Genomic DNA, 20342 nt, shown 5'->3' on the forward strand with positions numbered 1-20342 from the left:
TACGTCACTTCCTGTCTGACCGCAACTGGGATTAAAACATGTCGGATGACGTTATAAAGGTAAATGTTTCACTGTTTTACACGCAGACTGTCTTTACCTTTTACAGAATAAATCATTTTTTGCCGCGCAGTGTTTATCTTAAAGTGCTCACAGACCAAACGCTACGGCTTGGTTCGCTAAGCTAACCGGTTTAGCCGTTCCCGGTCCGAACTGGATCGAGTTAGGATTTTAAAATGGTTTATATTAAAAGTGAAGTCACATTAATCAGTGGATCCTGTTAGCTCATATTTTAGATTTTCAAACCAAACAAACCGATGATGATCTTAAATAACGTTAAAACGAGCCGGATATGAATGATTTTATTTTAAAAGCTCGTCATTTGGTCGATTAATGTCATATACCAACACAGAGCAGAGTAGCTACCTAAACTCTGTAAGGGAGTTAGAGTATCTTGTCAATAGTTTTACATCCTCATTGAAGACAACTTTGGATGCTGTAGCTCCTCTGAAAAAGAGAGCTTTAAATCAGAAGTGTCTGACTCCGTGGTATAACTCACAAACTCGTAGCTTAAAGCAGATAACCCGTAAGTTGGAGAGGAAATGGCGTCTCACTAATTTAGAAGATCTTCACTTAGCCTGGAAAAAGAGTTTGTTGCTCTATAAGAAAGCCCTTCGTGAAGCTAGGACATCTTTCTACTCATCACTAATTGAAGAAAATAAGAACAACCCCAGGTTTCTTTTCAGCACTGTAGCCAGGCTGACAAAGAGTCAGAGCTCTATTGAGCTGAGTATTCCATTAACTTTAACTAGTAATGACTTCATGACTTTCTTTGCTAACAAAATTTTGACTATTAGAGAAAAAATTACTCATAACCATCCCAAAGATGTATCGTTATCTTTGGCTGCTTTCAGTGATGCCGGTATTTGGTTAGACTCTTTCTCTCCGATTGTTCTGTCTGAGTTATTTTCATTAGTTACTTCATCCAAACCATCAACATGTTTATTAGACCCCATTATTCCTACCAGGCTGCTCAAGGAAGCCCTACCATTATTTAATGCTTCGATCTTAAATATGATCAATCTATCTTTGTTAGTTGGTTATGTACCACAGGCCTTTAAGGTGGCAGTAATTAAACCATTACTTAAAAAGCCATCACTTGACCCAGCTATCTTAGCTAATTATAGGCCAATCTCCAACCTTCCTTTTCTCTCAAAGATTCTTGAGAGGGTAGTTGTAAAACAGCTAACTGATCACCTGCAGAGGAATGGTCTATTTGAAGAGTTTCAGTCAGGTTTTAGAATTCATCATAGTACAGAAACAGCATTAGTGAAGGTTACAAATGATCTTCTTATGGCTTCGGACAGTGGACTCATCTCTGTGCTTGTTCTGTTGGACCTCAGTGCTGCTTTTGATACTGTTGACCATAAAATTTTATTACAGAGATTAGAGCATGTCATAGGTATTAAAGGCATTGCACTGCGGTGGTTTGAATCATATTTGTCTAATAGATTACAGTTTGTTCATGTAAATGGGGAATCTTCTTCACAGACTAAAGTTAATTATGGAGTTCCACAAGGTTCTGTGCTAGGACCAATTTTATTCACTTTATACATGCTTCCCTTGGGCAGTATTATTAGACGGTATTGCTTAAATTTTCATTGTTACGCAGATGATACCCAGCTTTATCTATCCATGAAGCCAGAGGATACGCACCAATTAGCTAAACTGCAGGATTGTCTTACAGACGTAAAGACATGGATGACCTCTAATTTCCTGCTTTTAAACTCAGATAAAACTGAAGTTATTGTACTTGGCCCCACAAATCTTAGAAGCATGGTGTCTAACCAGATCGTTACTCTGGATGGCATTTCCCTGATCTCTAGTAATACTGTGAGAAATCTTGGAGTTATTTTTGATCAGGATATGTCATTCAAAGCGCATATTAAACAAATATGTAAGACTGCCTTTTTGCATTTACGCAATATCTCTAAAATCAGAAAGGTCTTGTCCTCAGAGTGATGCTGAAAAACTAATTCATGCATTTATTTTCCTCTAGGCTGGACTATTGTAATTCATTATTATCAGGTTGTCCTAAAAGTTCCCTAAAAAGCCTTCAGTTGGTTCAGAATGCTGCAGCTAGAGTACTGACGGGACTAGCAGGAGAGCGCATATCTCACCCGGTGTTGGCCTCCCTTCATTGGCTTCCTGTTAATGCTAGAATAGAATTTAAAATTCTTCTTCTTACTTATAAGGTTTTGAATAATCAGGTCCCATCTTATCTTAGGGACCTCGTAGTACCATATTACCCCATTAGAGCGCTTCGCTCTCAGACTGCGGGCTTACTTGTAGTTCCTAGGGTTTGTAAGAGTAGAATGGGAGGCAGAGCCTTCAGCTTTCAGGCTCCTCTCCTGTGGAACCAGCTCCCAATTCAGATCAGGGAGACAGATACCCTCTCTACTTTTAAGATTAGGCTTAAAACTTTCCTTTTCGCTAAGGCTTATAGTTAGGGCTGGATCGGGTGACCCTGGACCATCCCTTGGTTATGTTGCTTTAGACATAGACTGTGTTTCATAATTATTGTATGGCCTTGCCTTGCAATGTGGAGCGCCTTGGGGCAACTGTTTGTTGTGATTTGGCGCTATACAAGAAAAAAGTTGATTGATTGATTGATTCTGCATTTAACGGACGTGAGAGGGAACTTTCTCAACTTTGCAGAGTTTACCCATAAATACAACATTGTTTGCACGGTTCAACAGTTTAATGATGTTATTAATGCAATCCCACAAACTCTTATCTGCACTTTGAGAAAAATGATGGAATCACCGGCCTCGGAGGATGTTCATTCAGTTGTTTAATTTTGTAGAAAAAAAGCAGATCACAGACATGACACAAAACTAAAGTCATTTCAAATGGCAACTTTCTGGCTTTAAGAAACACTATAAGAAATCAGGAAAAAAAAAATTGTGGCAGTCAGTAACAGTTACTTTTTTAGACCAAGCAGAGGGAAAAAAATATGGACTCACTCAATTCTGAGGAAAAAATGATGGAATCATGAAAAACAAAAGAACGCTCCAACACATCACTAGTATTTTGTTGCACCACCTCTGGCTTTTCTAACAGCTTGCAGTCTCTGAGGCATGGACTTAATGAGTGACAAACAGTACTCTTCATCAATCTGGCTCCAACTTTCTCTGTAATTCAATGTAATACATTTCTTAGAACTTCCCCCGCCAATGAATTTTTTCCCTTATCTCTTAGAAGAAAATTTATTAGAAGGATTCAGTAGTCAAGATGTTAGAAGCATTAGATGCAGTTATGTTAAATTTCTGATCCCACCCAAGGCCAAAGAAGTTCACTTTAAGATTATTAACAACATTTATCGCTGTAAAGATTTTTTTACATTCCAAATTCAATATTGCCGACAATGTATTTTTTGTAACGATAATATAGAAACAGAAGAACATCTTTTTTTCTTTTTTTTTTACACCTGTATTTTTACAAAAAAATTCTGGGACAGTTTATGTTCATGGGCTATACATCATAACTTGGGTATCCTGTCTTTGAATTATACAGATGTAAAATTCTGTGTTATATTCCAAAACAAGAAAAACGTTTACAATTAATAACCTGCTTATCATGGCAAAATTCTTTTTACTGTTGAGACTGTGGCCTGCTCCCGTGGACGTGTCCATAAAAATCATAGAGCGATATGCTTTGCAAACTAAATCCCCTTTACTATATTGGATCATGTTGAAATTGAGGATGGCCCAGTGGTTGTTCCAGTAATAGCAAAGATTTCGTGTCTGCTACCTACAACACGCGTGGAATGTCTCAAACCTAAACCTACTTCTAGCCATCTTATATATGCTACTCTGGAACCACCCCTAAACCCAAACAGTTCAACTGTCAACCCCGCTGAGGTCCTTAGTCTGGGTCTCATTAACATAAGATCACTGTCCTCAAATCATTGTTGATTAATGATTTAATTATTGATCATCACTTAGATATGATTGGGTTATGTGAAACCTGGCTTAAACCTACAGCTGTCCTCCCCTTAAATGAGGCCTGCCCACCAGCATATACATTTAGTCACGTCCCTCGTGATGCGAAGCAAGGCGGGGGTGTTGCTCTTATTTATAAATCTAGGTTTAGCTTATTAGCTGTTGGGGGTCACAAATATAACTCGTTTGAGCATCTGATTCTCCGCTCTGCTCAGGATATTACACATTGCCAAGGTCAGTCGTATTACTTTGTCACTGTATATAGGCCTCCTGGCCCATATTCTGAATTCTTAGATGAATTTGGTGCGTTCATCTCTAACTTGTCAACTAGAGCAGATCATTGGTGACTTTAACATTCATATAAATAAGCCTTCTGATCCCCTCTGCAAATCATTTATGGAAATTGTGGATACATTAGGATTTCGGCAATGCATTCGGGATTCGACGCACATTAGTGGAAATACCCTGGATCTGGTTCTCGCACGTGGTATTGCTGTCATGAATATTGACATCATGCCTCTTACATCAGTGGTTTCTGATCACTCACTTATTAAGTTTGCAGTTTTTCTGCCGTGTTTAGTGGGACATCAACCTTATATATCATTATGGCGATGCATCAACTCCTCAACTAAGACTAAACTAGAAGCTAGACTGCCTGATGTCTTAGCCTCACATTTGACAAATACCCAGTCAGTAGACAGTCTTGTGGATAGTTTAAACTCAGTGCTCAAAATGACACTCGACATGATTGTACCACCTGTGTGGAAACCGCGCTCCCCCAAATCACAGTCACCTTGGTTCAATGATTACCTGCGTGACCTCAAGCATAAAGCAAGAGGTCTAGAACGGAAATGGCGTTTTTCTAAATTAGAAGTATTGCACCTTGCGTGGCGTGATGCTATCTTAGACTATAAGTATGCATTATTGGCTACAAAGCGGACTTACTACTCAAATTTGATCAACAAAAACAAGCATAACTCAAAGTTCTTGTACAACACGGTGGCAACACTTATTCATGGACAACCACCTGTAGTTCGCTCTCCTTTTACAGCACAAGATTTCCTGGATTACTTTGATAAGAAAATAGAAGACATCAGGTTAAACATATCCCAGCATGCCTTAACCCAGCCACTACACCCTGCTACCCCACTACTGAGGTATTACCTAGATTTACAGAATTTGATAGTATCTCACTAGGCATGCTGACAAAACTTGTAACGTCAACAAAAAGCACAACCTGTTTATTTGATCCTGTACCAACAAAACTGTTTAAGGACCTGTGGCCCACTCTTGGGCCGACTGTGCTGGAAATTATTAATCTTTCTTTAACTTCTGGATCTGTTCTTAAATGTTTCAAATCTGCAGTGATTAAACCATTACTTAAGAAACCTAATCTTGACCCTAGTGTATTGAAAAATTATCGGCCGATATCAAATCTATCATTTTGCTCTAAAATTCTGGAAAAAGTGGTGTCACCACAGCTCGTGGATTATGTTACTGAGAATAATCTGTTTGAGCCGCTGCAGTCTGCTTTTAGAAAATATCATTCCACAGAGACGGCTCTCACTAAAGTGGTGAATGATCTTCTGCTTGCAATGGATTCGGACACCACTACGGTTCTGTTGCTGTTAGATCTCAGTGCTGCATTTGATACAGTGGATCATCATATTCTACTTGATAGGCTGGAAAATCATTTTGGGATTACTGGGAGTGCCCTTGCATGGTTGACGTCATACTTGACCAGTCGTTCTCACTGTGTTTTGTACAGTAACACTACCTCTAACCTTAGTGACATGAAATTTGGGGTTCCACAGGGGTCTGTCTTAGGCCCCCTGCTTTTCTCCCTTTATATAGCACCACTTGGGCACATATTGTGGCGTTTTGGGATTATCTTTCAATGCTGTGCAGATGATACTCAGTTATACATGCCGATAACTGCTGGTCATCTCATCCACATAAAATCCTTGGAAGATTGCCTTGCAGCAGTGAGAAGTTGGAAGTCTAGAAACTTCCTACTTTTAAACTCTGATAAGTCTGAAATGATGGTTCTTGGTCCAGTGAGAAATCGGCATCAATTTAACCAGTTAACACTCAGCCTCGGCTCGTGTGTCATACATCACACTGGCAAAGTGAGGAACCTTGGTGTAATTTTTGATCCTTCGTTGTCCTTTGGCCTCCACATTAGAAATATTACTAGGACTGCCTTCTTCCACCTGCGAAATATAGTGAAGATTCGTCCCATCCTGTCTATGGCTGATGCTGAGACCCTGATCCATGCATTTGTCTCTTCTGGATTGGACTACTGCAATGTTCTATTTTCTGGTTTACCGCAGTCCAACATTAGGGGTCTCCAATTGGTTCAAAATGCTGCAGCCAGACTTTTGACACGAAGCAGAAAGTTCGACCACATTACACCCATCTTGGGTCTCTTTACTGGCTTCCTGTCCCAGTGAGATCAGATTTTAAGGTTCTGCTACTAACCTATAAAATTATTCATGGACTGGCACCTCCCTACCTAGCTGACCTAATTAAACCTTACGTACCTGCCCGGGCTTTACGTTCTCAGGGTGCAGGACTACTTTGTGTCCCTAAGGTGAATAAGAAGTCTGCGGGTCAGAGAGCTTTCTCTTATCGTGCCCCTGTTCTGTGGAATGATCTCCCTGCGTCAATAAAACAGTCAGATTCTGTGGAGACTTTCAAGTCCAGACTTAAGATGCACTTATTTTCCCTTTCATATGGCTAGCATACGGGTACAGTTTTATTTTACGCTTTTTACTCTTTTAATTCATTTTATTAGTAATTGGAGCGGGCCGCAGCCTTAACTTGATCTAAATTCTGGGTCTTTTAGTGAAGTTTAGGGCTAGTGGCCAGCGATCACCTTAGTATTTCTCTGTTTTTCTTGTTGTTTAATGCTGACAAATTATACAGTATTTTTTGTCTTTCTGATTTCTGATTCTGTTTTTTTCTCTGTTTAAGGTGCAGCTCCATCCAGAGATGGGAGTTGTGTTTGTGTTGGCGATCCTCCTGTCCTCTGCACCAACAGCAATTCTTGTATATTCGTCCGTGAATTGTTCTGTGAATTATTTCTGTAATTTATGTCTGTATCATGACCCAAGCAGAGGGTCACCCCTTTGAGTCTGGTCTGCTTGAGGTTTCTTCCTCAGAGGGAGTTTTTCCTTACCACTGTTGCTCTGGGGGTTGGTAAGGTTAGACCTTACCTGTGTGAAGCGCCTTGAGGCAACACTGTTGTGATTTGGCGCTATATAAAGGAAAATAAATTGAAATTGAAATTACATAAATGTAAATTTGTAAATAACAAACCTGCTTTTTATTTCTTTCTTTTTCTTTTTTTTTCTTTTTTTTTAAGAAATGCTTTAAGGAGTCTTTAAAAATCTGTAAAAATAAGAAGGTGTTATGGCTTTATGAGAAAATGGTAGATTTGTCTTTTACCCAGGTGGCATCTTAATGTTGTTGGCTGTTTGTTTTTGCATTGTTAATTTTTGTTTTTACAAATGGCTGCTCAGATTAATGTGAAAGTGTTGTAAGCCTGTAAGCTTTGTTGTTATTAATAATTACAAAAAAGTTATTAAATTTACAAAGTATGAATCGGTTTGTTTTACCTTTAAAATGCTAACAGGAAGCTGCCTCTCATGTCTTCAGAATGCACTTGTCTTGAAAGTTTTCTTTTTCTGCTTGATTTGGCACAAAAACCTCTTTACCTGGATTTAAACATAAACCATGGTTGTGAAAGTTGGAGGCCAACAGAGAACAGAATTAAGTGTAGAAATAATACAATACTTTTACAATATAAATAAAATTATACTTTATTCCATGCTTGGTAAAAACAACAAAAATGGATGTGCAACTTTACAGTGTAATTAAGTGTATTTTCCTTTATTTAATTTTGTTTATTCATTGCTGATAATGCTTCAATGCGTCACTGTTTTTTGTTTTGTTTTTTTTAATTAATGAAACTCAATTTTACTCTGGAAAAAAATTGTCTTCCTGTTTGATGTGTGCTTATAGGTTTTGCTGATTGTGACTTCATTAAACAGATCAGGTAAAGTTAACTACAGTTTATTTTGTCCATAATAATAATAATAAAGTCTCAGAAAAATCAGTCCTGGCCGCACAATAATCACATTTATTAACCTTCTGCCGGGATAAGTGTTTAAAGCGTAGGTGACACGATATGTAATTTTTTTTTTTTTGAGTATTTAAGACTAAAACAGTTTGAAATTTATCCTTTCCCGGTGTGCAGTTACTGAAGAGATAAATATTTGGATTTTGAACTGCGTGCCACAAAAAATGCCAAGTCCCAACATTGGAGAAGAAGGAGGAAGTGACATCAGCGCCAGAACCATTACCTTAATAGTCACATTAATTTATGGATTTTTACAGGCTAATGACAGCCCCATTTCCACCGAGTGGTTCGGATCGGTGCTGCACATTGTTTTCGGTGTCAGAACGGTTCATTTTCACTGGCAGAATCCTTTTGATTGGCAGGTGGAACACTTAAATTGACGAGTGCCCACACACTGTGTCTGCGGCTTCTCCACTAGACATGGTGGCAGAACCGAGTAGTTTCACATTATTTTATTTTATTGCATTGTGGATCATGGGATAATTTCATTGCATGCAGACTGAGACGTTATGAGCAGATGAGGGACTGCGAGTCTTTCACCTTGCGGCACAAAGTGGCCCGTGGTGGAATAAGAGGAGGCTCGTAGTCTGTTTTTAAGTCTCCACAGGCCGGGAGATCATTCCACAAAACAGGTGCACGGTCTGAGAAGGCTCTCTGACCCGAAGACTTTTTCTTCACCCTTGGGACACAGAGCAGTCCTGCATCCTGTGAACGCAGAGCCCGGGCCAGTACATAGGAGTTAATTAAATCAGCTAAGTAAGCTGAGGCCATTCCATGAACAATTTTATAGGCCAATATCAGAACCTTGAAATCTGATCTCACAGAGTCAGATAGCCAATGAAGAGATAGCAGAATAGATGTAATATGGTCAAACTTTCTGCTTCGTGTCAAAAGTCTGGTAGCAGCATTCTGAACCAGCTGAAGACTCCTAATGCTGGACTGTGGTAACCCTGAAAGTAGGACATTACAATAATCCAATCTGGAAGAAACAAAAGCATGAATCAGGGTCTCAGCATCAGCCATACACAGGATGGAACAAATCTTCGCTATATTTTGCAGATGGAAAAAGGCATTTCTCAGAACATCCCTAATATGGAGGCCAAACAACAATGCAGGATCAAAAATCACCCCAAGGTTCCTCATCTTATTCGTAGTCAGTGGTGGGCACAGTTCCGATTACCAGTAATTATCGAAGATAATGTTTTCATTATTGGATTATCTTTTTAGATAACTTTAACAACTATTATCAGACTAATTATCTTGCGATAATCTTTTGTCCGATAATTTTTAGACAGATAATGTAAACAAAGCTGAACAGCTACAAACATTTATAAAATTTAAAATTAGTTGAGCACCTACCTGTTAAATGTTTGGTAGCAGATGTGTAGTTCTATGTGCAAACAGAGGAGAGCTGTTTCTAGAAAAAAAAAAAAGCTCTATCCTCTGGAGTCAAAGGAGAACTGGTCACCAAAAAAAACAAAAAAAATAAAAAAACATTTCTTTTAACCCCATACTGATATGAGGGCAATATCACCCAAGTCATCCAGAGGCATACATTTTTAACTTATGGTTCAAATTTTAACCAAACTAATTTCGGACAAGTTATTTAAATTAATGTCATGTCTGAAGTTTTATAAAGTAAAATATCAAATATATGTTTTAGTTTTAAAGTAATGCGCTAATTTTTAAGGTTTTAGTGTGGACATGCTGTGCCCAGTTCATTATGGGTAGGATACGGTAATCTCAGTACGTTCACGACATGAGAAATGCATTTGAGACACTCTGTTCAGGCTCCACGGACAACAGCATTAAACTCTAGTGCCTAAAACTCTTGTGAATATATTCTCTGGGTTTATAGATGTTGTTGTTTGTGTTTGTTAAATTCCACGCATCTTAAATGCAGCAGACATGGATTATCTGGTATTTTGTTTTGGCAAGTTTTTATGGTCTGTACTGCCATCTACTGGCCAGTAGTGTTCATGGTAGTATTCAAACTGAAGCTGGGCTGATATTTTCAATCACTGTACTCGGTTCCAGCTCAAACTGTACCACAGAACTGCATGGTGTAAAAGTTCAGAGCACACGATTTATGTTCTCACACACATTGTACGTTCAACAACCACACATCGGACTCGTGTTTCCAGAAGCAAAACGTAAGCAGAAGCTTTTTTTTTTCAAATTTAATTGACATTTCTTATTTTTTACAAAAACTCTTGATGGGAGACATCAGAGTTAAAAAAAAAAACATTACAAGACAGGTCTGCGGTGTTTGCACAGGCACAGTGATAGAGATTGGATGCTTGTAGCTCTTCAGCAGCGGGATACCCTCACGACGGCCGACCAGAATATCAAACAGGTTTGATTTCCATCTGACCATATGATCGCAGATCAGGAGGTGGTTGTGAGATGTTAAACGCAGCTCATTAGTCCATGTATACTAAACGATGCAGGACGTGCGATTAACCTGATGTGCGATCCAAAAAATTCTTGCATGCATGAAAAATCAGCTGAAAAAGGGCCAAAACTCGTACAGTGTAAACCCAGCTTAAGTACTGAACATCTGGCACCAGTAGATAATGGCAGTGTTCTATTTATTTTTGACACCGGTTATATCAGATGGTTATCGAATTACAGCTTGGCTTTTTTTTTTTTTTGGAAAATGCCTGTTTTTACAAATTAAAAAAAAAATGGAATATTTTACAAAAGCACATTTATCTGTAAACACCAACACACGACACACCTCACATTAACGTGTTGGTTTACATAATGACTGACTCAACCAATCAGTGGTTAACGGAGGCACATTTTACCCAGAATCCTTTGCGACCCGTCTGTTTGTTACAGAACTTCAGAATTAGTGCATTTTTCAACATTAAAAGATATGTTATATTTTAACTTTGTAAAAATGACAGAATTGGCATTAATGGAATTATTCTATCAGTATTAATTTTATTTATACACCAAACCATAATGCAGCACTGCTTTATTTTCCAAGACCTCGGCCTGACGGCAGCGATGTGATTGACGAGAGAGTTGAGCTCCTCGTGGCTGCTCTTAGCGTGCTTCTGTGCTGGAAGCCATGTAGTAAACAAGAGCTTCCAGCAGGGGGCAAGATGTTCAAAGACAGAAGTGCTGACTCATTGTTTGGGTTTGTTGTCACTTTTGATGCTACCAGAAGCGATCGTGGCGTTAAAACTCAAACTCATGTTGTTAGTAGTTGCAAGTGTACCAGAGAGAATACTGGAAATTATCGGTTATCTGTAACTTCCGATACATTTTTTGGGTGGTTTATCGTTTTATCTTTATCTTTATCAAAAGAGAGATAACTTTTCAGTTATCTGATTATCTGTTATCGAACTTAATTTTTTAGTTATCTGTGCCCACCACTGTCTGTATGATGTATGACACACAAACCCAGGTCAAGTGCTAGCTGGTCAAATTGATGCTGATATTTTGCTGTACCAAGAACCTTCATTTCAGTCTTATCAGAGTTTAAGAGTAGGAAAGTTGCTAGATATCCAGCCTCCCACTGAATAAGGTAGTCCTCTAGTGTTTTTATAGAAATGAGATTACCAGCAGTTATCGGCATGTACAATTGAGTATCAGCATAGCAATGAAAAGTAATCCCAAAACGCCGCAATATGAGCCCAATGGGTGCTATGTAAAGGGAGAAAAGCAGGGGGCCTAAGACAGATCCCTGGGGGAACCCTAAATTTCATGTCACTAAGGTTAGAGGTAGTGTTATGGTGTAAAACAATGAGAAGTACTAGACAGCTATGATGTCAACCATGCAAGGGCACTCCCAGTAATCCAAAACTAGTGCTCCAACAACCTATCAAGTAAAACATGATAATCCACAGTATCAAATGCAGCATGACAGCGTGCACCAGACTAAATCGTCAAGGTGTGACAGGGCCTTTTGATCCAACAGCACCAAAACCGTAGTGGTGTCTGAATCCATTGCAAGCAAAAGGTCATTCACCACTTTGATAAGAGCTGTCTCTGTAAAAATCCACACTTCCTCATCACTTTTTTCTTGATGTCACATACAGTATAACAATTTTTTTAATCAGTTGATTAAAAACCCTAAACCTAACCCTAAGAGCTGGCAAAAAACAAAAAACTTTATCACCTCCACCCGCATGCCCAAATCGCTTGCATTATTTATTTAAAGGCCCTGTCACACCTTGACGATTTACCCTGCATATGCTGACCATATCAAATACTCTGGTGCATGCTGTCATACGTCTAATGAATTAATGCAGCTGTCACACCTTGACGATTAGCGTCTGCCGACACCCCCGTTTCAACCCAGTGGTTCTGGTCAGTACTGCACCATGTGGTGCATGTCAGATTTATCTTGGTGGACCATTTTCATTGTGTACAGTATGCTGATGAGTGGACTGGCTGTGGTACTGCTGCTGTGAATGAATGGAGCTCTGTGACTAAAGCGCTGGCTGTTCATCCGCTGATCAGGTCATCACAGACCTGAATAATGAAATGCTGTGATGATTTAAACTTTTAAAGTGCCAGTCGACTGCGCTCAGGTGTAATCTGAAAGAAGTGTGATCACTGACAGCCACGGCACTTTAAATGTTTAAACAGCGCATTGATCAAGCGTGATCACCCCAAACAGGTCATCTGATGATCACACCACAGCGATGGTGCTTTAAAAGTTTAAATCATCCCAAGGATTCTGTGTGTTCAGAGTGCAGCACTGACATGAGAAACACACCTGCAGCAGAAAAACCACTGAGGGACTTGCTTTAAAACACTGCGTTTCCAGCCACAAATTAAAGGATTTTCTGAGGTCATTTTCAAAAATCAGGAGCTTTATGTGGATTCATGTCCGTCTGTGATGGTGAATTGGACTAAAATGAACAGGTCAGATTAGGGATGGGTATCGAGAACTGGTTCCTTTCGGGTATTGTTAAGAAATGATTCAATCCACGACATCAATAACCTTTTTACTTAACGATTCCCTTATCGGTCCTTCAGAGTGGCTGTTGTTTTTGGGAGTGTTTGTCAGGAAAATTATCATTTCTCTACATTGATTAAACTTTTCTGCAGCGTGGCTTTGCTTTGAACCTTGAACCAATCAAAGCAGTGATTCGCAGATTGAACCAGTGCTTCGATCATTGCTTCGTTGATTAATTTTTTCTTTCGCTTTCCCCCGCTAAAACCCTAAAGAACATATGGCTGTGAGTAATATTTACCTTTTTTATGTTAAACCGACCTGTTATGGTCTTCTGAAACAGTTAATAGATGTATTTTATAACTTAAAAACGGGACCGATGCTAACACGTTAGCATGTCTATGGCATTTTCAATGTTAATGTTAGCATTAAGCAATTGCAGCTGTCAAGCGTTTGTTGTCGTAAAAGAGTCAGATGTATTACAAATTAGTAATATTTTTTCAATTTATTTTTGTTTATATATTAATAATAATAGCAAGCACGACAATAATAGTACTAATAACTAATCTAATGATTATATACAATTTTAGAGAAAGAGACAAAAAGAACCTGAATAAAAACACAACAGAAAATATAAAACCAACTAACAATGAACATACATAAATAAATACATGCATAAATAAATAAATGTTTCCTGTGAACACCTAGTGACTCTTCCACCTCCATTTCATCCCTGTCTTATTTAAGTTTAATGACAGTTTGTTTCGGTCAAACCATATTTTCAATGTGTTAATTTCTTCAGTTATTTCCTCCAGAACTATCTGACAAACTAGAAAACTGCAGCATCCTAGTAAGAGCAGAATGAATTTGAATAAGTTGTTGTTTTTTTTTTCTCACTAAATGGATGCTGCACTCACTGCAGTTTATTGTCTGGAATAGTCCCAGATTGTATTTCAGAGCTTCTACAATTCAAACATTTTCGTGCAGGTGGTGTTGGGGGGTAATTTTGGGTTTCAGCTTTTTTTGTTTTCACCATTTTCATCCCTGAATATGTGAAATCGTGAGTCACTTTTGTGCAGATTAAAGTTACTAACTGGGACTTCTGTCTTGCTGCGAGAAAGAAACGAGAATCGTCCTCCGTTCTGTTCACACAGCTCCAAACGCTGCGCGGCTCTCTGACGAGGACTTATGCCAGTGTTTTTTAATATGGTCAGCATACACTGGCTAAATCGTCAAGGTGTGACAAGATCTTTATTTATTTTATAATCACCATTCTGTGTTCTGAACTCTGCCAATAAGTTCACTGTTGTCAGACTGAAGGTTTTCCTCCAAGGCTTCATCTCCTTCATTGTGGTCTAAATAAGGCTCTGAACCATCAGTCTGTGTCCCCCACAGCTGCTTCAGAATCACCTTCAGACCGGACTTAAAACAAAAGCACTATACTGGAAAAAACATTGTCCAAAAACAGCTCGATCTGTGCCCTGTTTCCAATTGATTTGGGTTTGAATCAGTAGCAACAATATGTCCGCGGCTGAGGGCTGAAACAGAGCGCAGGCTTCAGACAGCTGCTGTTTATCCTTCACCTGCACACTTATCATAGACTTTTATTGTTCAGGCTTTTTTAAGATCAACATTTCATAATTTTTAGTGATTATTTGTGCACATTTTTAGTGTCACCTACACTTTAAAGTCAGTTATCTGAAGAGTTAAGACTTTTTTTTTTATGACTTGATGACATGCTAATTTGCATTTTAAAAAGAAGAGAGACGTTTGATTGATCTGACACTGAGGATCAGTACTTCTATAATACTTTGTCTCAAAGTCAAAAGCCTCGGTCACATTCTGACCCAGTGACGTGTCAGGAGGTGTGGCTTTGATCTGACAGCTGACTGAAGGCAGCCCATCGTTAGTTACATCATTGTTTCAGGTTTGAACTCCAGTTCAAATCGACACGTGGTTCAACTAAAGCTGCTGCTGGCGTCGGTTTGAGTTTGCTGTCATCCACCCATCAGGACGTCAAATGAGTTCTTCACAGGAACTGAGTGCAGACGTGAACACAGCGCCACCTTCAGGCTGAACGGTACTCAGAAAAAAAGGGAAAATAACTGAACTGTGATTTTAAATGTTTGAGGTAAACATTTAAAAGGTGAATCTTGAGCAGCATTTTGTGATGTTTAAATCTTACAAACGGGTTAAATGTGCTTCCACTTGCTGACCATCCCTGGATTCATCTTTTCCATGTAACTTTCACTGATGACACCTTCAATAATCTGATTTGTTCAAATCAAACTCTGTGTGTAATTGGGTTTGTTGCCATAGAAACCGAGCGGCTCAGAGAGACCCAGACGCCACTGCTGCCACCTGTGCCACAAAGGGTTCATCACGACGCATCACCTGAAGGAGCACATGACCGTGCACAGCGGAGAGAGACCGTACCGCTGCAGCCTCTGCAGAAAAGACTTCACGCAGATCAGCAGCCTGCGGATGCACTGCCGCATTCACACTGGGGACAAACCATACAGCTGCGACATGTGCAAGAAAAGCTTCACTCAGGCGGGCACCCTGAAGGTCCACCGGCGCCGGCACACGGGAGAGAAACCGTACAGCTGCAAGTTCTGTGAGAAAAGCTTTGCTGATTCCTACGCGTGGCAACAGCACACGCTTCTCCACCTTGACCACAAGTCCTTCCATTGTCAGCGCTGCCCCAAGCGTTTCCTGGCACGTGCCAGCCTGGAGAGACATGAGCGCACCCACATTGGAGACTGCCTTTACTCCTGCACCCTGTGTGGGCGGGGCTTTAACCACTATTCATCCTTCATCATGCATAAACGCATCCACACGGGGGAGAAACCGTACCACTGCCAGTTCTGCAGGAAAACCTTTGCTTCGTCGACCAACCACACGGAGCACGAGCGCGTCCACACCAGAGAGAAACCGTATTCCTGCGATGACTGCGGGAAGCGCTTCGCACACGTAACCACGTGTGTGCTGCACAAGCGCATCCACAGCGGCCACAGACCATACAAATGTCAGCAATGCAGCAAGAGTTTTGTTTCATCCTCCAACCTGGTGAGACACATGCGAGTTCACACCGGAGAGAAACCATACTGGTGTGACCGCTGCAAGAAGAACTTCAGATTTTCACATAACCTGAGGAGACACCGCTGCACCCAGACTGCTGCAGAGCAGAGTTCAGACGCGTGTGCAGAGGAAGGATATTTAGTCAAGTCAGAGTCACACGAAGAGAGTTTGCAGGAATCAAAACGCAGCTCCATCCTATGACCGCAGTGGCAGGGGGTGTGGCAAAGGCCTCAGGTATTAACCCTGTCATTTTAGTTGTTTGGTTGGATTTCATGAGTCCCAAGGTTTTATTTTGAAGGAGGACTTGCCGTACCTCAGACATTTTCGAGGCTTTGACACACGTATTCTGTACGAAGGTCGGTTTTAAATATTCACTGTTTTAAAAAACATCACAACAATAGTGACAACATGTGGCATGCAGCAGCATTAAAATGAATCGACATCATGTGGCATGGGGCGGGACTTACCGTACTTGATGCAAGGTTCTTTTTTTTTTTTTTATAGTTTGGAGAGTCCTTTAAATTGTATATGAAAAATACACACACTGAACAAAAGAAACTCCAATAATAAAAGTGCACAACAACGGTACACAAAAATCCCAAATTAAGCAGCTCATAAAAAAAATCAGGTGGACTCACATTTTTATTGTGTGTCAGCAGTCTGTTCATCTGTGTCACATAACATCCAGCATGTTGTCCACTGTACATTTATTTCTGTAGGTTGATAATTTTTGTAACTTTAAGTCTTTATGTTAAGTATGCACATGTGCTGAACTGAGTCCTGTTTGTTGTTAAACTCGTGTTAAAGCAAGTTCTGCATATTTAAAGATGTATTATACTCCACTGTACTTAAACTCCTGAAAATACGGTAATCTGATGGTGTGACATGATTTTGTTCAGAAAAATGACAGTTGTCATAGAAACAAAAGGTGCTGCTGGCCACCACCCCTGCTTAACTGTCATTTCAATAAACTTTATATTTACGCTCAGTATTTTTGTTTTTGTTCCTTCCAAACACTTTTTAATGTGAAAGTTGTTTTGAGTGGGTGTGAAAAATGTCCAGTTTAAAAAGATTCTTTGTCAGTTTGTCCACAGTCATGTGTTCAGGCAGCTCCGCCGTGATGGACATAAACCACAGCGCTGGAGTGCAAGGAGGTGGCTCAAATCTGCCCCCTGGTGGACACGTTGTTTAACCCTTCAAGGTACTTGAGCAGATGCATGCACAGGGACTCTGATGTTTTGAACAGTCCAATTGACTTCCCGTCTGTCCCACTGATGGGCGTGGTTTCAGACAAATGTTTGTAATCCTAAGTGTGATGTCACACACAGCGATCTGTCCTCACCACCTTGGCTCCGCCTTCAGCAGAACCACAACAGTCACCAACAAGAACACAACATACGTCCATCTGCACGTCTCATGTTCTGCCAACAGGCAGGGTCCTCACGGTAACCTGAGTGCATCAGCAACCTGTCCTGCTCCAGACAGATATGACATCCAATCAGAAGTAAGGAGGGGAAAAAAGCCCCATTTGTCTTTGGTAACTTTGGCCCCTTTTCTTTTTTCTGATGAGCAGCTGCAGCACACCTACATGGTGTCCGTCTGCCAATGAGGGGAGGAGAAGCAGGTTCCCACACCTTCAAGGTTCCAGGATTTGGATGAAGCAGCCTGGTCCTGATTCATCCTGCCTTCAGCTTTAGGACTGACAGGTACCAACCACTTGACTGTGAGGGAGTGGCTACAGCACAACTCATTAGCATAAATCAATAAATTGTTTAAATACTAAAACTTGCGTAAAAATTATACAGAAAGTTCAGTAAACCAATCATTTAATCACTTTACAGGGAAACACATCATTTATCAAATCACAAATACTGACTTTAAAGCATTTACTTCATTAAAAAAAATCTTGTCAAATAATGTATAAGTAAATAATAATGGACTGAATAATGTCAAGATGTTTGTGAAATGAGACAAATACAAACTTTACAGACAGACTGTTTAAAAAATATCAGTGAATATTTCAATGGAACAATTTAGAGGATAAATTCAAAGTTTAATACAATTTGCGGTTTTAAAAAGTTAAAAAATAAGAGTCACTAACACAGAAGACGTGATGAATGAATGAGTCCTGATGATGTTGGTGATGGCAAAATAACATGGAGTCACTCCTGATTCAAGACCAGCTGTTATGGAACTCCATCAGGAACGAAGAAACCTGAACCAGATCAAGGGAGGAGTCAAAGAGACGTCAAAGTTTAAAGTTTTATTCTTTGATCTCAAAGTGAGAATGAGTCTAAAAGGTCGTCTGAATAAAAATGGAAAACCAAATACACTCTCTTGCTGCAGGAGCTGGAGGTTCAGTGGTTCAAGTGGGCGTGAGACAAGAGGATCCTCTGTTCAAACCCCCACCAGACATACATATATATACACATATATATATATATATATGTGTGTGTGTGTGTATACAGTTGTGCTCAAAAGTTTTTGTTGAGTCAGTCATGAAGAAGTACAGTATGGCACTCTGTGGTAAATCTGTGTGGAGTAGAGAGTTCTAAAAAACTGAGTGACTGTGCAGAAGGAGATGAGTGAGGAAAGACATCCAGAAGAAGTTACAGGCTTCTGTGTCTGCGACTGGAGAAATTGTTCACAGTGCAAATTCTGCATTTTGTATCAGCAGTTATCCAGCTTCATGATGAAGTGGTACAGAGGAGGGTTTTCTTAAAAAGAAGACCTGAAAGTTCAGCTACAAATTGCCTGAAGGGATATCTGAAATGTGAACCCAGATTTGATCTGTTTTGGTGAAAGAAAATCCTTCTCCGCTCTGCTATGAAGCTAAGATCTAAGCTCTCTCCTCCTCACTCCTTCTCTCTCTCACTGTCTCATTCCTTCCCTCCCTCTCACTGTCTCACTCGCTCGCCACCGTCTGTGCGTCTGTCCTCAACATGAAGCTGCAGCTGAGATTTTATTTTGTGTTGTGGGTAAGAACGACTGAGACAGGTTGAATTTTTTACTTTAATCAAAGTTAAATTGAAATTTAGTTAAAGTTTAAATTAAGAATATTTTACACATTTATGCAACATGCACATAATTTTGTAATTTATTTGCAATTTTTTTTATCTTCTGAAATGTTGCAGATGTCATGTTTTCAAGATAAGTGATGTTATTTTTCCATTTTTGCAGCTGTGATTTTTTTTTTTTTTTTAATGGTAATTTTTTTTTTTACTTCAGTGTTTTACAAAAACAGTTTTAACTTACTGGACATTATTTGACCTTCAACTGTCTCACTTATTGATCACATTTGCAAATATATTTATTGTATTATTTTGATTAAATGTAAGGTTTACTTTGGTTTTTTTTTTCAAATGAGACTCAAATATAAATCTGATTTTTAAAATCAGTCAGTCGTTCTTTTAATATTACTTATTTGTTTATTTATTTCTTAAATCAGTTTTTAGGTTCATTTTTTTAAAATCAGTCTTCAGGTAGAGGCTCCTCAAATCACAAATTAAATCACAGCACCTCTTTTCATTGAGTGTTTTGTAAACTGCAGCTAAAACATTGAATTGGCATCATTGTAGGCTTGCAGTGTTGGATGCTGGCACGACCTGGACAACAGCGAGTATGACTGTTGGCCACTGGACAACCCCAACGAGTACAACATGATCAACTGTGGAGGTCAAAGTTTTCGCCGCTGCCTACAGTGTAGACGCTCTTGAAGTCTGTAGATGCCCTTTATGTCATCTGTAGATGCCCTGTATGTTGTCTCTAGACACTCTTTATGTTGTCTGTAGACACTCTTGACGTTGTCTGTACGCGCCCTGTATGTTGTCTGCAGACGCCCTGCACGTTGTCTGCAGGCGCCCTGTATGTTGTATGTAGACGTCCTGCACGTTGTCTGTAGACGCCATTGATGTTGTATGTAGACGTCCTGCACGTTGTCTGTAGACGCCATTGATGTTGTATGTAGACGTCCTGCACGTTGTCTGTAGACGCCATTGATGTTGTATGTAGACGTCCTGCACGTTGTCTGTAGACGCCATTGATGTTGTATGTAGACGTCCTGCACGTTGTCTGTAGACGCCATTGATGTTGTATGTAGACGTCCTGCACGTTGTCTGTAGACGCCATTGATGTTGTATGTAGACGTCCTGCACGTTGTCTGTAGACGCCATTGATGTTGTATGTAGACGTCCTGCACGTT

The 20342-nt window shown here is 39.7% G+C and overlaps 2 protein-coding genes across 3 annotated transcripts in view; both read left to right on the top strand.

Moving 5' to 3' along the window:
- Positions 1-20342, top strand: part of LOC117505198 (gastrula zinc finger protein XlCGF52.1-like) — a 25090-nt gene continuing 4748 nt past the window's right edge. The window contains exons 1-2 of one of the 2 annotated variants that reach the window (XR_004559045.1): positions 1-59; positions 15380-16482. Coding sequence is in view for 1 of the 2 variants with exons in the window: in XM_034164768.1 (XP_034020659.1) it covers positions 39-59; positions 15380-16342 (984 nt within the window). In the remaining variant the exon portion in view is untranslated. Of the gene's footprint in view, positions 60-15379; positions 17223-20342 lie in introns of those variants that run through there. The other variant, XM_034164768.1, reaches the window with a different exon arrangement.
- The window catches only part of LOC117504784 (atrial natriuretic peptide receptor 1-like), a 17419-nt gene continuing 14533 nt past the window's right edge, over positions 17457-20342 (top strand). The window contains exons 1-2 of the mRNA XM_034164280.1: positions 17457-17645; positions 19720-19816. Of these exons, the coding sequence (XP_034020171.1) occupies positions 17457-17645; positions 19720-19816 (286 nt within the window). The remainder of the gene's footprint in view (positions 17646-19719; positions 19817-20342) is intronic.

Source organism: Thalassophryne amazonica, chromosome 23 (assembly GCF_902500255.1).
Source record: "Thalassophryne amazonica chromosome 23, fThaAma1.1, whole genome shotgun sequence".
Lineage (NCBI taxonomy): Eukaryota > Metazoa > Chordata > Actinopteri > Batrachoidiformes > Batrachoididae > Thalassophryne > Thalassophryne amazonica.